The sequence below is a fragment of the Melospiza georgiana genome, chromosome W (genome assembly GCF_028018845.1).
Source record: "Melospiza georgiana isolate bMelGeo1 chromosome W, bMelGeo1.pri, whole genome shotgun sequence".
In the NCBI taxonomy this organism is placed as follows: domain Eukaryota; kingdom Metazoa; phylum Chordata; class Aves; order Passeriformes; family Passerellidae; genus Melospiza; species Melospiza georgiana.
This window is the reverse complement of record NC_080464.1, coordinates 187430-203412: the sequence shown is the minus strand read 5'-3', so window position 1 is coordinate 203412 and position 15983 is coordinate 187430. Positions and strand designations below refer to the sequence as shown.

General features: G+C 36.9%; 1 protein-coding gene across 3 annotated transcripts in view; it reads left to right on the top strand.

The window, feature by feature from the left end:
- Positions 1-15983, top strand: part of LOC131095401 (transportin-1-like) — a 100817-nt gene that overhangs the window by 72981 nt on the left and 11853 nt on the right. For 2 of the 3 annotated variants that reach the window (XM_058043095.1, XM_058043094.1), the window contains 11 exons: positions 4728-4788; positions 5461-5641; positions 9054-9206; positions 10356-10581; positions 11519-11690; positions 13135-13221; positions 13973-14080; positions 14302-14460; positions 14556-14643; positions 15536-15634; positions 15844-15939. In XM_058043095.1, the coding sequence (XP_057899078.1) occupies positions 4728-4788; positions 5461-5641; positions 9054-9206; positions 10356-10581; positions 11519-11690; positions 13135-13221; positions 13973-14080; positions 14302-14460; positions 14556-14643; positions 15536-15634; positions 15844-15939 (1430 nt within the window). The remainder of the gene's footprint in view (positions 1-4727; positions 4789-5460; positions 5642-9053; positions 9207-10355; positions 10582-11518; positions 11691-13134; positions 13222-13972; positions 14081-14301; positions 14461-14555; positions 14644-15535; positions 15635-15843; positions 15940-15983) is intronic. The other variant, XM_058043093.1, reaches the window with a different exon arrangement.

Sequence of the window (15983 nt, the reverse complement as noted above, 5' to 3'; positions counted from 1 at the left end):
CATTTCCATGTGACGTTACCTATAATATCTGGTGTACCATGAACATGTTTTCTTGACAACTGCTATTGTGAGCATTTCTGTGCAATGCTTCTATGTGAATAGTCATGCCAGGGGTTTCTCATCTTTATGAAGACATAACAAAATGACAAGATCATTTAGATTTACGAATCAATTTCATATCAATTGCCAGAGCAATTTAAACTTGAAAGCATGTTTAATGTGTTTTTCATGCTTCTTCAGACTGACAGTAGTTTTTTAAGCTCCAAAAAATTTTTTGTAAGTTTCAAAAATTATCATAAGATTTAAAATGTAGATCCTTGATTGAACGGGAATTGAACACCCATGCTTGAGATTTGAACATCTGCATGTCTTCAACTGTGCTAATAACCTATTTCCAGACTAAAGACTTTTTCAATAGGAAACAGATTCTTCAGTGTTCCCAGTAAATGAGGACCCAATTTTTGATATATGCTTGGAAGGTTTTTGAAAACACTAACACAGTTCTGTCTGTGATTCTGCTCTTCCAGTGAAAGTGTGGAGAGAAGAGATGCATTATTTTCAGCAAAAACGACCATTTTAGATGTAAAGCAATTGTTAAAAAAAGGGAGGGACTTCCCAAATTTCAGTTTTCATAAGCATTTAGAAAACAGAATGGAGATTAAAGCAGCTGCTGTAGCAGTACAGGAATAGGATTTGAAAAGAGAAGAACCAATGTTACAAGAAATCACTTTTCAGTTTTAAAATGTTTTTACTTAAATCCTACTCTTATAGCTAAAAATACAAAAGAATGATAGCACAGTTCTTGATTCTACCTACCTCCTTCCTAACACACATATTAATACTAGTCACCTTCTCAGTATAAATTGTAAACCTCTTCTGTCCTACATGAACATTGACATTCCAACAGCTTTATCCTTGGTTTTTGGGCTTTTTTAAAGAAGCTTTTAAATTTCTAGTAAAACAGATAAGAGTAACATTACATATCTTTTATCTTTCAGTGTCATTTTTGTTGAAAGCCACTTGTTTGTTGGTGAGTTTTTGATTAAGGAGCCATATAAATTTGACAATACTTGATTATAACCTTAGGGGTTTTTTTATATTAGATTAAGTGGAGCAAGATCTTCTAGAAACCTGTTCAATATCTTGTTCCATTTTGCTCCTGTAGGTTTTTGATAAAATTTATACCTCCCGCATGCTTCATGAAGTATGCTGCAGAAATGCCAAGTAATGGGTGTTAATCTGACTACTTAGTGTTCTTTCATTGAAAGTTCAGAAGGTAATTGTTGTGAACAAGTGGTTTCAGCTTCTCAGACTCACCATCAAAGGTACTGGCAAAAAGCAAGTTTTAATATGTATTTGTGAAAGTGTGACTTTACAGTTTGATGGCAAGATTCACTCTATTGCTGCATAGAGGAAGCATACATAGGAAAATTGGATTAGAATCAATTTAGAATTATTTGCATGGAGACCAGGAATGTAAACAGGGATAAGGGTGCAAAGGATATGTATACAAAAGATAAGGGTGCAGAAGACTTTAGCAGCACTTAATCATTGACTAATTTAACATTTGAAAAGTTATTCAGTAGGATTTATTACAGTTATAACAGTGACTAAATTATAGATTCACTCTAAAAAACATTCATACTGTAATCAATTTACACATGCACAGGTAAACTCATGTCTACACCTATTTCTGTGTGTGTAAATATACCTATCAAAAGCTCCCCTCAGGTTCAGTGAAATACGTCCATTTCCTTTGCGTTTCCCAACAGGCAAGGGTTGCACCTATGGGAGCATGGAAATGGGGGGGAAATATCAGCCTAGGCCTCATCATCAGTGATGGTCCTTTGAGTATCACAAACTTGAAGGTTTGCGAGCTCTGAGAGGCCCCACTCAGAGGGAAGTGCTGACTCAGCCCACTGCAGTCCAGGAGAGCTCAAAGGGCCTCACTGACCCAAGTTGGTAACTACTGGGCTTTTTTCCTAGAAAGTCCAGTAACAATGGTACCATTCCGCTTGGGCTGTGATTAATTTTAAAAAGGTTTTTTAACAATGGTACCACTTCACTTGGGCTATGAATCAGGTAAATTATTTACCAAGGCTAACAAGGATAACTGCATATCCTTGTTTTTCACTTTGGTCCGGCAGATGATGTTCCTGTCATGGTCAGTGTTGTTCCCACCTATATCATGCAAGAGCTCCTGGCACAGTCAGAGATGCTTCAGTGCCCAAGTGGTACGGTCAAGGGATGCTTCACCGCTCAGCTGGTTCGGTCAAGATTTGTCCAGAGTTTCTGAGGTCATAGGGCAGGCCCAAGGATGGGGGGGATGCACCACCACAAAGCCGTCATGACTAAAATCAATCTCTCTTGCTCCACAGAGCAGTGGTGTGGTTGCCTCTTGCCTCGGTGCCTATACACAGGTTAATGCCATGTTCCAGTTGTAATTTGAGGGAAATTTTTGTTTAGTTCATTTTGCCATTGAGATGCATGACTATTATTGCTGGTCTGAATACCTTCAGAAACAATACTTCTCGGCTGCAGAATATAGAGAGACTGAGTCTGTTGCTGTTGCTTGGTCAGTCCATGGTGATTTTAGTATTCACTTGATTTGGCATGTAATACATATATTTATTTTTACGGATTAATTTTTGTAGTGAATGTGTTTATATGTGAAATACTTGACTTTTTTTCCCCTAGTCCTTTTTTTTTTGCCATACAACATAACCATTGGAGACCCATGGCTATAACCAGTTTAATAACTAAGTAAAGTTCTAATAAAGACTAATGATGACTAATGTCAAGATCTCTGCAAAGTCAGGGACTTGTCTTAAGGAGTGATACTTGAAGTAATGACAAAAGGATAGGAGGGCTCGATGTAGTTAGACTCCCATCCTTAAGAGTAGCGAGGTAGAATTTTCAGCCACAGGTAAGTAAAGTGACAAATGGTATACAGGAGAGCCAATGTAGTAACTTGTTTATCAAACATATTTTGGAAGTGTGACTTCTTACTTAAAAGCTTTTGACCTAATTTCTGAAAGGTACTTCAAAATAGATTTCATCATGTGGAAGAATATCCTATTTTTTAAGTGTAACACTCAATTGTGCCATCTGGCTACATCTAGTTAGAAATTAACACTTTTTCATATTACAAAGTATTAATGAACTGAATGAAATGGAGTATGGTTAAGGTGCTGACTTGTTATTAGGCTAAGTTTCTGTCTGGGATTTTTTGTGTTGATTTTCTTTTGTTGTTGTTGAGGGGAGGGGAAGTGTGGTTACAGCCAAAATTATTGACCAGCTAACTGAAAACCAGCTTGCTTTATTTATGTGTTATTTTGACATAGAATCATAGAATCTCTTAAGTTGGAAGGGACCGATAAGGATCATCAAAACCAACTCCCTGCTGCTTGCAGGACTATCTAAGACTAAATCATATGACTAAGAGTGTTGTCCAGATGCTCCTTGAACTCTTGCCAGGCTTGGTTCCATGACCACTTCTCTAGGGAGCTTGTTCCAGTGACTTGACCACCCTCTCAGTGAAGAACCTTTTCCTAATGTCCCATCTGAACTTGCCCTGATGTGGCTTCATTCCATACCCTTGGGTCCTGTCACTGGTCACTAGACAGAGGAGATCAGCACCTCCCCCTCCGCTGGCCCCGTTGAGGAAGTTGTAGATTGCAATGAGGTCACCCCTCAGCCTTCTCTTCTCCAGGCTGAACAGACCAAGTGACCTCACCCACTCCTCATAAGTCTTGCCCTTGGGACCCTTCATCATCTTCTTTGGATGCTCTCTAATAGCTTTATATCTTTCTTATATTGTGGTGCTCAAAACTGCACACAGCACTCAAGGTGAGGCTGCACCAGTGCAGAGCAGAGTGGAACAATCACCTCCCTTGCCCAGCTGTTGATGCTGTGCCTGATGCACCTTAGGATATGGTTGGCCCTCCTGGCTGCCAGAGCACTGCTGACTCACATTCAACTTGCCATCGACCAGAACCCTCAGGTCCCTTTCTGTAGTGCTGCTCTCCAGCCTCTTGTTCTCCTGTTTGTACATCCAGGGTTGCCCCATCCCAGGTGCAGAATCCGGCACTTTTCTTTGTGAAACTCCATATGGTTGGTGATTGCCCAGCCCTCTCATTTGTCTGTCTCTCTGCAGGGTGCTTCTGCCTCCAGGGAGTCCACAGCTCCTCCTACTTCAGTATCATCAGCAAACCTTCTTAATGTACATTTGATTCCTGCTTCCAGATCATTTATAAAAACATTAAAGAGCACTGGCCCTAAAACTGAACCCTGGGGAATATACAGATAACCAGTTGCCAGTCTGATGTGACCCCATTTGCTATAACCCTTTGAGCCTGACTTGTCAGCCAGTTGTTCACTCAATCTAATATAAACCTTTCTAGCTGTGTGCTGGACATTTTGTGCAGAAGGATACTGTGAGAAACAGTATTGAAAGCTTTGCTAAAAATCCAAAAATCCTCACATCTACTGATGTCCCTTTGTCAGCTAGATGGGTGACCTTGTAAAAGGAAACTAAGTTGGTTAAGCAGGACTTCCCTCTCATGAACCCATGCTGGCTGTGACCAATGACTGCATTGTCTCTCAGGTGTTTTTCAATAAGTCCCAGAATTAATTTCCCCATAATTTTATCAGGTGCTGAAGTGAGACTGACAGGCCTGTAGTTACCAGGGTCTTCCTTCTTGACATGTATCAATATTTCTTTGTAGACTGATACCTGTGCTGGTAAATGGTATGAAATATTCAGAGATTGATATTATTCTGTTAAAGGTAAGCATTCCTTTCTTTTATACTCAGTAAGAATATCTGGTTAGCTTCTGACTTGTAAATCAGAATGGTTGAGCTGGTAGACCAGATCTGGTCTGCCATCTATTCAATGGAGATTTAGCTTTCTGGGGCAAGGTGTGCTGTTCCAAAAACTGAATGCGACTGCTGCCATGTTTGTTGGAAAATAATCTGTGGGTTTTCCTGCTTTGCTCCTCTCCCCTTCCACCAAATTTTGGCAGAGCTGGGATACTTTTACCCATGAATGACTGCAGCAAAGCAGCCTATAAAGAAATTATCAGAATTAATTTTAATGCCCTTCTAGCTTGCACTACACAGCTTTTTCCATCCCAACATTTTAGAATGTGTCTGTGTATTAGAATTTCTCTATCTCTTCTTCTTTCTAATTCCTTCCCATCAAGAGTAATTTCTTAACAATAAGAGTACTTTGTGCTTTTCTGTGAGATTACCTCTGTTGCTTCTGTTTTCCTGAATTTTTTCTGGTAAATACTGTATCACAATGCAGCAACAATGGCATTTTTAGTTATCTAGACAGCACAAGTGGGATGTGAATTTCACGCATGTTTATAAAGTATTGAACTAAAATTTGCACTACGTTCTTAACTTCCTTGAGCAATATGGTTGCACTGGTTTATCTGATAAAACATTTTTTGACAGGGGGATGTTGAAGAAGATGAAGCTATTCCAGATAGTGAACAGGACATAAGACCTCGTTTTCATCGTTCGCGGACAGTAGCTCAGCCACATGAAGAAGATCGTATTGAAGATGATGATGATGATGATGATGATGATGACAATGGTCTTGATGATGATGATACTATTTCTGACTGGAATTTAAGTATGTCAAAGTAATGTGTAAAATGTTTTAAAATGTAGCTACTTGCATAATACAAGAACCACAGTAAACAAAGGAGTTTTTGTATAAGAATACTGAGGTTTGCTTTTGAATAGAAAATGAACTATCTGCTGATATAATTGGTGTTTTGGGCAGAGGAGAGTCTTTCAGGTGATGTTTTGACTATATAACTATTGAAAAATCTAGCCACCTCTAAACTTATTTTGAATATGGCCAATAGAGCTGCAAACATCTACTAGATGCAATTCAACAGAAGCTTTGGATTTTGAATTTTAATTCTACAAGGTAATAAAAAAACATGTATTCCTTTTTACTTTAGTAAAAGTCTTTGTGGTGAGTTGATCTTGGCTGGATGCCAGGTGCCCGCCAAGCCACTCTATATCACTCCCTTTACCAGCTGGACAGGTGAGAGAAAATGGAAAACAACTAGTAGATTGAGATAAGGCAGTTTACTAAAGCAAAAGTGAAAGTTAATGTGCACACAAAGAGGCAAGCAAAATAGGTTTATTTTCTCCTTCCCATCAGTGACCGATGTTCAGTACCTTCCCAGAAGCAGGGCTTCAGCACTCGTAGGGGTTGCTTCAGAAGGCAAACATTATAAATAATGAATGCCATCCCCTTCCTCCTCCCTCCCTTAGCTTTTATATCTGAGCTGACATCATATGGTATGGGATATGCCTTGGGTCAGTTTGGGTCATCTGGCCTGGCTGTGTCCCCTCTCAGGATCTTGCCCATCCCTACCCTACTGATGGGAGGTGGAATGTTGAGACAGTGCTGATGCTATGCCAGCACTGCTCAGCAGTAACCAAAACACTGGTGTCTAAACAACACTTTACCAGCTCCAAATGCAAAGCACAGTACTGTGAGGGCTGCTATGGGGAAATGAACTCCAGCTCAGCCAGATCCAATACAATCTTACACATTGTTCTTAGCTTAATAATGCTTTCTTTTAGTTCAGTCTTCCCTCTATATCTGGTTTGTGTTTGATTTTTTTCTTCCGCCTACATGCTACTACTGACCATTATTACCAGTAGTTCAGATGTAGTACAGATGAAGGTGCCTTGAAGCTTATGGATCAAACAATTTGGAGACATATCTAAATTTTGAAATAATACTAATACTGATAATACTGTTATTATTATTATAATTTAGAAGACAAAAGGCACAAATATATTTTCCCTTGTAAAGTATCTTTTTTATAGTTTTAAATTCATAATGCTATTCTTTTAGTTATTGTGTGTAGAGATTGCAGAATTAAATCAATATTTCATGGAAAACATAACTGAAATGACAGGGTGCTGTGTGGTCCACAGTTTTGGTTAAGAAGATGAGGAAGCTAAAGCTCCCTAGGAAAGAGAGAGAACAGAACAGTTAAGAAATCTGTTTTGATATATGTTATCTGTAATTGACAGAATTTGGATTATCTGAATTTCAGAATTGTATGCCCTATTTCTTATCCAGTGTTCTATACTTGACTTCCAATTTGAACAGAGAGGTAATGTCAGCATAGCCTGACACAGCAGCATTGGTTAGTAATGAGACCTGGTAACTAAATATGGGAGTCCACCTTTTTTTCCTCTAGTAGAAAGCTAAAACAGTCTAAGCTGAAGCAGCAGGTGCTGGTCTTGGGGAGTCTGTGGTGTTTTGTTTTTTAGTGGAGATCTGCTCTGAGTTGAAGGCTCATGTTTGATTTTATTCAAACCTGTTGGACATCATCTAGAAGCAGAGTAGAAAAAAGTTTGTATTTATTATCTATTCTAGTAGTTGCTACCTCCCAAGTGAAAAACTGTCTGTGTCTTGCTTGGGCCCACTAGCAGTTTAGATCCAGTTCAGGAATTTTGCATATTGCATTTGCTATGTATATTTTGCCTGATTACCTGTTTTGTATTTACTTTTGTTTCAGTTGAATCAAGGAACTGACATCATAGTATACTGGAAAAAAATACTGTATAAATTCTGTAATACGAGCATTCTCTATAAATCCATCTTAGCATTATTTTTCTAAACATGTCAGCCCCACAGCAGAAAACCAGAGTAAGGATTTTTGAATCATGTTTTGAAACTGTTCTTTTATGAGGTTTTGTGTGCTAAAATATGAGTTTAAACACTTTCAAACAAATTTCAAAGTAGTGTTCTTTGTATAGGTCCATCACAGAATTAGGAGCTAGCTCAGAGCAAAAGTCAGCAAATTTCTTTCAGTTTCTAGAGATTGATGATTTTGACTTTTTTTTTGCTTGGAGACATAGGTCATGTTCAAACATTTTCTTTTTAATCACTTGCTAGTATTTTTTGGCTATTTCTCCTTAATTTCTTCACTATGTTGCATTCATGTCACAGACCTTCCCTCTTTTGTAGTGTTACACCATCCTGAAATTATGTAGTGTATATAATGTTGCAATATAATGGTGTGGTTCCTGTCTATTTGCGATGGAGAGAGGCAGGGAGACCGAGTGATGGTGGTCAGAATCCAAATTTATTGTGGACTACATATGCTTATATGCTATTCTAGGAAGGCTAGTAATTTTTTTACTACAGTGTTTGGGTTAATCATCATATAAACATACATTTTGCAACATGTCTTGTTTGTAGAACTTGATTCAATCTTCTCTCTTAATTCAGTCTTCTTGCTCTGTTTGTTCTTGCCAAGGCATCCTGATCATCAAAATCTCTTATGCTAATCAGGTCCAAAGTACATCACCTGTCAGTGAGTGTTTTAAAATCCCTAGTGTATAAGTCCTTTTAGTGGCTATAAAAATGCTGCAAAAATGGCTCTCTAAAAGCTATGGCTTTGTACCAGAGCACAATGGATCCCTGTGTATTGTAATGAAATTAAAGTCTCTTTCCTCCTGATACCCTGGTGATGCCTAAAGAGGCTGACCTAGAACAGAGACTAGGCAGAGTTAAAGAATAAAGTAGGTATTTATTAAAAGGCCTAATGGATACCCCTTGAGCAGTACAAGAGCTTGGCCAGGGCTACACCCAAGATGGTCACCAGAGGGATGACCAGTCATGAGTTTTCACACTTTTATAAGTTTTGGTTCATTTATATTTGGGTTTATTGTCCAATTACAGCTTCAGGTTATGAAGTCCCATCCTCCTGCTTTGCTCTCTTCAATTCACTGTTGTTTATGCTTTTTGTGCCCGAAGCTGCAATGGTGTCCTTGGTTCTCAGGCTGGTAAAGGATTGTTTTCTCTAACTAAACTGTGAAGAGAACTTCCTAGCACTTAATATGAAGTTCAGAGTTACACAGTAAGGCAGTACAGAATCTGAAAAATATGAAAGATAAAACTTAAGAACTTAAGGCATCACTGGCAGCTCAAAGTTAAAATGAGGATCATACTTTTTAAATACAACTGCTTGTATAATAAGATTAACATTGTTAATTCCCCTCAGGGAAATGTTCTGCTGCTGCTCTAGATGTCCTGGCTAATGTATTTCGTGATGAACTTCTGCCACACATCTTGCCCCTTTTGAAGGAATTGCTTTTCCATCATGAATGGGTAGTTAAAGAATCTGGTATCCTTGTTCTTGGAGCAATTGCTGAAGGTAAGGCAACAGTGCATATCAGGTTACTGAATTTTTATTGGTTCTAAAGCAGTTCTGGGTTTCCTTCTAGATGAATTTACTTGTGCAAGTATACATCCTTAGCTATTTGGTTTTGTTTTAAAGTGAATAATCTCTACATCTACTGGTTGATGACTGCAGTTACTTGTTTAATTTTTCATTTTCAAATCTGTGCATTTTTTTGAGGCTTCAATAACTTAGATAACTTCTTTTATTCCTCCCCTTTTTAACTCTGTAGCATATATTTCTTGGTCTCTCATGAAATACTACCTTGATTTGATACAACAGGAATATCTACATTTCATTCAGTGTTTTCAGAAATGGAGAAGACAAGTCCCATGACTTCAGTGCCCTGAGCTGCTTTTCGTGGATGGCTCTCTGGTTTAAATGTGTTAACTTCCATTTCTTTGTATTTACTTACAGTCATGGCTTTTTGCCTGTATTTCCATAATCTCTGTCTGTTTTGGAAATTGAAGGAATATGTTTGGGTCCATGCCTGGATTATCTATCTTTTCCTACAGTGCCTAGTGAACATATATTTTATTTGTTGCTAGAAAGCATTTTTGTTGGTTTTGATTTCAAGTCAAGCAAGGTAAAAGTTAGTACTTCTTGCAAATCTTAGTATATTACTGCCCTTGCTGACTCAAAGTGTGCAGCTTTTATTGTTGATCAGTATTTGTGTTATATTAAGAGAAAACAAGAGGAAAATTAAAATTTTAAAGAAATCTTTTTTAATGATATGGTGATTAGTTATCAAGGCCTAATCTTTCTCTGCTTGTTGTCTTGGTCACTCTGAGTAGACTGGCATAAGACTTCCAAGCTTTGTAAACCAATTTTATTTGGATATTCTTGCTATACTCCCTTTAATAAAGCAGAATTTATGGAGATTGGAGAAGCACTGAAGTAGAAATGTAGTTGGAATAAATGTAAATTCGATTGAGGATTTTAATTACTATTTATGGTGTGGTTTCATTTTAGGACTTAACATAAATTAGGTAGACTTGCTTTGTATATTGGCAAAATGTATTACTACATGATACAGGAAGAAAATATATCCCTTCTAGGAAATAACAAAACTCTCTATTATGTTTTCTAATTCTCATACTGTAATAGCTATATTTTTCCTTCTAGGCTGCATGCAGGGTATGATTCCATATCTTCCTGAGCTGATCCCTCACCTTATTCAGTGCCTCTCTAATAAAAAGGCTCTTGTGCGCTCCATCACTTGCTGGACTCTTAGTCGCTATGCACACTGGGTAGTTAGTCAACCCCCAGACACATACTTGAAGCCATTAATGACCGAGTTGCTAAAGCGCATTCTGGATAGCAACAAGAGAGTACAAGAAGCTGCCTGCAGGTGAGCCAAAGCTTAAACAAAAAGTACTATCCATGACACTGCTTTTTCATGGGAAAATATTTTAATGCCTTAATTGATTATTCTATAACTCTGTTTCTAGCTCTTAATGTATTTTTTTTTCCTTTTAAATTGGGGTGGGTTCGGCTTCTTCTGAAATCATCACAACTGAGTTGTGGTAAAACAAAACCAGATAATTTGTCTTTCTCTTGTCCAGTTTGTTTTTAGAATATAGGAAAAGCATACTAAACAATCTATTGCTGTAAAAAGAAATGATCTGTATGTCACACCTGTTTATTTTCAATATTTGAAATTTCATTGTCTAGGAATCTGGCTTTTATAGGCCTATGAGCAAGGTCAATACGGGAAAACTATCCCATCATTGCATTAGCAATGTTTATATTTAGCTCAGGATTACCAAAAAATTTGGGTTACAACTATTTCAAGGGATATTCCCTTTCTCTTGAAAGGAGATCCTTGGAGGTAAGATTCCCTTCTGTCCCTTGTCTGCCAATATTTAAAAAAAAAAAAAAGAACGGGCACACCATTATTAGAATGGGTATACCACTTGTGCAGGAAGCTCAGCAAGTAAAGCTTTTACATGTCAGTTTGTGTAGGGGAGGAGTGCACAGCAGACTGCCAAGAAAGTTTCTTCATAAAGCACGATTACATCTGTAACATGTATACATTAAAGGTTTTTACCATAATTTTTTTACATTTTGCTCATCACAGTTTGAGCTGAATCTTTGTGTTCAATCAAAATAGATTGAGTTTGTCTCAATAATACCATTGTAAAAACATACCTTGGATGAATTTAAAGACTAAATACTGTTCTGTGTTTAACCAGGAATGGGTAGTTTAGGGCTTTTTGGGGTGGTCGTGTTTTGTTTTTTACAAGCTACTGACTGACCTATTTGGGATGGGTTTTTTTGTCCATCAGTGCCTTTGCTACTCTAGAAGAGGAGGCTTGTACAGAGCTTGTTCCTTATCTTGCATATATACTTGACACTTTGGTCTTCGCATTTAGTAAATATCAGCATAAAAACCTGCTCATTCTTTATGATGCTATAGGAACTCTAGCAGATTCTGTAGGACATCATCTAAATAAACCTGTGAGTATACTTTATGTTCTGTAGAAACGCTCATCATATATTGAAAAACTGGTTGAGTGGCTTTTGTAGTGTGCTTTATATGTTTTTAAACAAAAATCCTGGATTCAATAATAATAAATATTTGCATGTAATATACATAGGCTGTATGTAATTTTCACACTACACAAATACTCCCCATTTTGAATAAATAATTGTGTGTTTGGTGGCTTGCAAAATGTACTTCTCATTGTTGTGGCTTTTTTTTCTTACTATCAGAATTTTTCAGCTCAAAGGAGATATATAGAGATATATATATAGATATGACATGGGATTTTAAAGAAATTGGTAGAATGTGTGTGCTAATTTCTAATGACTTTTTTGTTGCTTGTAATCACTTTCAGTATAGCTAAACTGCTCTGTCTTTCAATGCATCAAAGCACATCATCATTAGAGATTGCTTCATCCAAAAGTGGGATAGATGTGCATTTTATATCTAAAAACACAGAATCCTTTGAGTAAATCACAGAGAGCACAGGCAAGTGTAGTGGGGGTTTTGTAGTATACATGTTCATTAATAGGATATACATATATGTCACATGCATGCTGTTGAAATTTGGTTTATTTCTCTATAGTTCTTCACATGACATAGACAAACTAGAATAAAACAATTTGGGTTGTTGCCATGGCATTTTATTTGCCATTCAAGACTCCACACTGTCAAAGGACATATTTTCCAATCTCTCTCTGGCCCTGGCCAGCTTGACTTCTGACAGCACCAGGAGGAAGCTAAATGGGAGCTCCTGGTAATGGTGGGACTTTCTTCAGTTGCTTAAAATATTGTATCTTTGGACATAGCATTAGCTGGCAGCATCTGTTGTCTCTTTGGATACTTTCTGGGAGCAACAGTACTACAGGGATGCCTTGCTTAATGTCCTTGTGACTGTGACAGCAGTGGCCGAGAAGATGCAACATTTTATACAGAATTGGTAAGTGCGCATTTCTGGAGGGATAGAAAATTACTTTCTTCATGGATGAGTAATTGAATGAGGAACAGGTTTCAGGAACTTCTGGGGATAGAGTTGAAACATTAAGGCAATGGAAGATGATTGAGAAAAGCAGGTGGCAGATGCACAGCTAGATTGTATTGCTGGTAAAAACATTTTCTGTAGCCCCTGAGTCAATCCTATAGATGTGTAACAACCCAGGCAGCTATTAAAAGTTGGTAGACTGAAGCCAAACCTGGAGGAAAAGATTTGTTTTGCAAAGGTACTTATGTGCCTCAGCAAAAAATCTTAAGACATAAAATTTAAGTTCTAATATTCAACTACTATATATTTCAACAAAGATTGAATTGCAGTATATTTTTTTTCTCCTGAAAAAGTAGAATATATAAATTTTCTAGCTTTGAAATAAACTAGTATGCAATTAAATGCTTCAGTAGCTGATGCATTTTCATCTTAAACAGGAATATATTCAGATGCTAATGCCTCCATTAATCCAGAAGTGGAACATGTTGAAAGATGAAGATAAAGATCTCTTCCCTTTATTGGAGGTAAATGTTAAAATTTGAGTATGTGTCTTTTGGGAATTGCCTCTTCTACTAAGGATGTTCCTATTAGGAAGTGTGACTATAAATTCTGTCAGTGTTAGGTATTTCCCATTATGGAGAAAATATTATGACAATAGTGAGAAATTTTTTTAACTGAGGAAATGTTATTAAGTTTAGCAGAAATCTTTTAGAATTATTTTTTTCCCTGCCATTCTTGGGTGTTTTCTTTGGGATTCTTTGTTTTTAAAAAATTGTTCCATCCCTGTTATTCTTCTCTCCCTGCTTTCCTTTCGTCCCTTCATTAAAAAAATTACCAACAGGCTGAAGGTATGAACCAGACAATGTAGTCTGTTCTCTGTACTTTCCAAGCGTGAAGCAGGAAAACACTTCTAGAGAAATTAGTTTCATAACTCTTGGGTAATGTTAGGGCTTGTACATTGTCAGCATGGTCAAGTTTAGTGTAAATGCTAGCTGAATTATGGTAATTGTCTTCATATGAACTGTCTTGGCACCTTGAAGAAGATGCTGCTCCTGAGAAATTTTTTCAACTGACATACATAGGAGAGAATAACAATTAGCTGATGGTTGCCTTGGCTCAGCTAATCAGTACTACCTTTCCAGGTTGTTTTTGCTTAAACAGTTACTTGTGAGTATACTTAAAATGCTTTTAATTTGCTACACACAAGTAAAGGGTACTTGGGGGAGGTGAAGAAAGTGTCTCTCTCACTTTTTTTCCTTCTTTATTTTATTTCAGTGCCTGTCATCAGTTGCTACTGCCTTGCAATCTGGATTTCTTCCATACTGTGAGCCTGTGTACCAGCGTTGTGTCAATCTGGTGCAGAAGACTCTTGCACAAGCCATGGTATTTTTCTATTGCTATTCCAATGTTTTCAGAATATCTCCTTAAACCAATGTATTAACTATGTAAAGTTAGTGGTTTGCAAGGAGATTTGTAGTATTAATTATTGAATTTTTAAATGAAGCTGCAGTTCTGAAACTTAATTGTTTGTTTGTTTTTACTTTTATGCATGCCTCTGAGAAAATATAATACTCATTTTGAAAATGCATAATTATTTGTTGCAGTTGCACAATGCTCAACCAGACCAATATGAGGCTCCAGATAAAGATTTCATGATTGTAGCTCTTGATTTACTCAGTGGTTTAGCTGAAGGACTTGGAGGCAACATTGAACAGCTAGTGGCTTGCAGCAATATCCTGACACTAATGTACCAATGTATGCAGGTGAGATGAGTAATCTGTTTAATCCAAAATTTTCTTTCTAGAAAGAATCAGAAACACTTCTAGAATTGTCAGGTTTTTGTTCTTCCTCTCTTTAGGATAAAATGCCTGAGGTGCGGCAGAGTTCTTTTGCATTGTTAGGTGATCTGACAAAGGCGTGTTTTCAGCATGTTAAGCCTTGCATCGGTATGTTTCTTTTGCATATTAAATAATTAATTTGTTTTATAAACTGATAGGAGGATGGTTTAGCCATTTTTAAGTTCCCTTTTCTGTGGGTTACCTTGTCATGGTGTAGATTTTAGTTTTCCTTTATCAGCAAGAGTCTGTTGTCTTTTCTCCTTTAAACTGTGTTTTAAGACGTGTTGTTCTTTTTGTAGACAGTGCAAAAATTCATCTTGTTGCTTGATTTCTATAATGTAACATGCTTCCTCGTTTGCTGGAATACAGAAAAACAGATGTACTTACACTTCAATTAGAACAGTTGCTTTGTAGGATTTTTACTCTACTAGAATCTATGAATACTTGGATAGGCTTGGAATTTTAATTTTAGTGAAATATTAGTCACAAAGATAGATTATAACATCTGTCATTTTAATCAAAGCTGGGATTTGCTTTTCTAGGCTTCATTGTTGTTGGCTGTTGGGGTTTTTTGGGGGGCTTGGTGTTGTGTTTGGTGGTTTTTTGTTTTTGTTGCTGAAGGGGGTGTTTGTTTTGGGGAGATGTGTTTGGTAATTTTTTTTTAGCACAGCTGAATACATAGCTATTCGGGTGTGCTTTTCTTTCCCTACTCCCGGGAATGGGATAAAAAAGGTTTCTAGAATTACATCAATGTAAAATCTATTAGAAATATTTTTAAATCGTAGTTTGAAAGGATTTGCATTGATCTGCTTAGGTTGTATCTTCCAGACTAATCTGATATATAGCAAAAATACAGCTCTTGTTAATTCAAGTGTAATGCTTTACAAGAATTTAAATACACTTATATGATTTTTTAAACTCCCTCTCCTTGTGATCTTACAGTAATAGAACAAGATGGTTGCTTGTATTGTGTGATGAGATTTTAAAATGTTCCTTCTAGCTGATTTCATGCCCATTTTGGGAACAAACCTAAACCCTGAATTCATTTCTGTGTGTAACAATGCCACCTGGGCAATTGGAGAAATCTCCATCCAAATGGGTAAGATTTTTTTCTTTGAATTTTCACATATTTAGAATGGTTTGTTTGGGTTGTGGATTGTTTTCCATTTCTAGTGATGCTTTCATGTTAAAAATTTAAATTCAGTTTTAAATTCTTGTCTTTGACAGTAAGTTCAATGTACCAGATCTAAATAGATTATATATATTAATGGTCATTTTCTTCTGAATGTTTTTTTTTGGCTGTTTCAGGTATAGAGATGCAGCATTATATTCCAATGGTGTTACACCAGCTTGTAGAAATAATTAACAGACCCAACACACCAAAGACATTGTTAGAGAACACAGGTATCCAAAAACTGAATAATTTATGTTTAAGGGAATTAATTTTT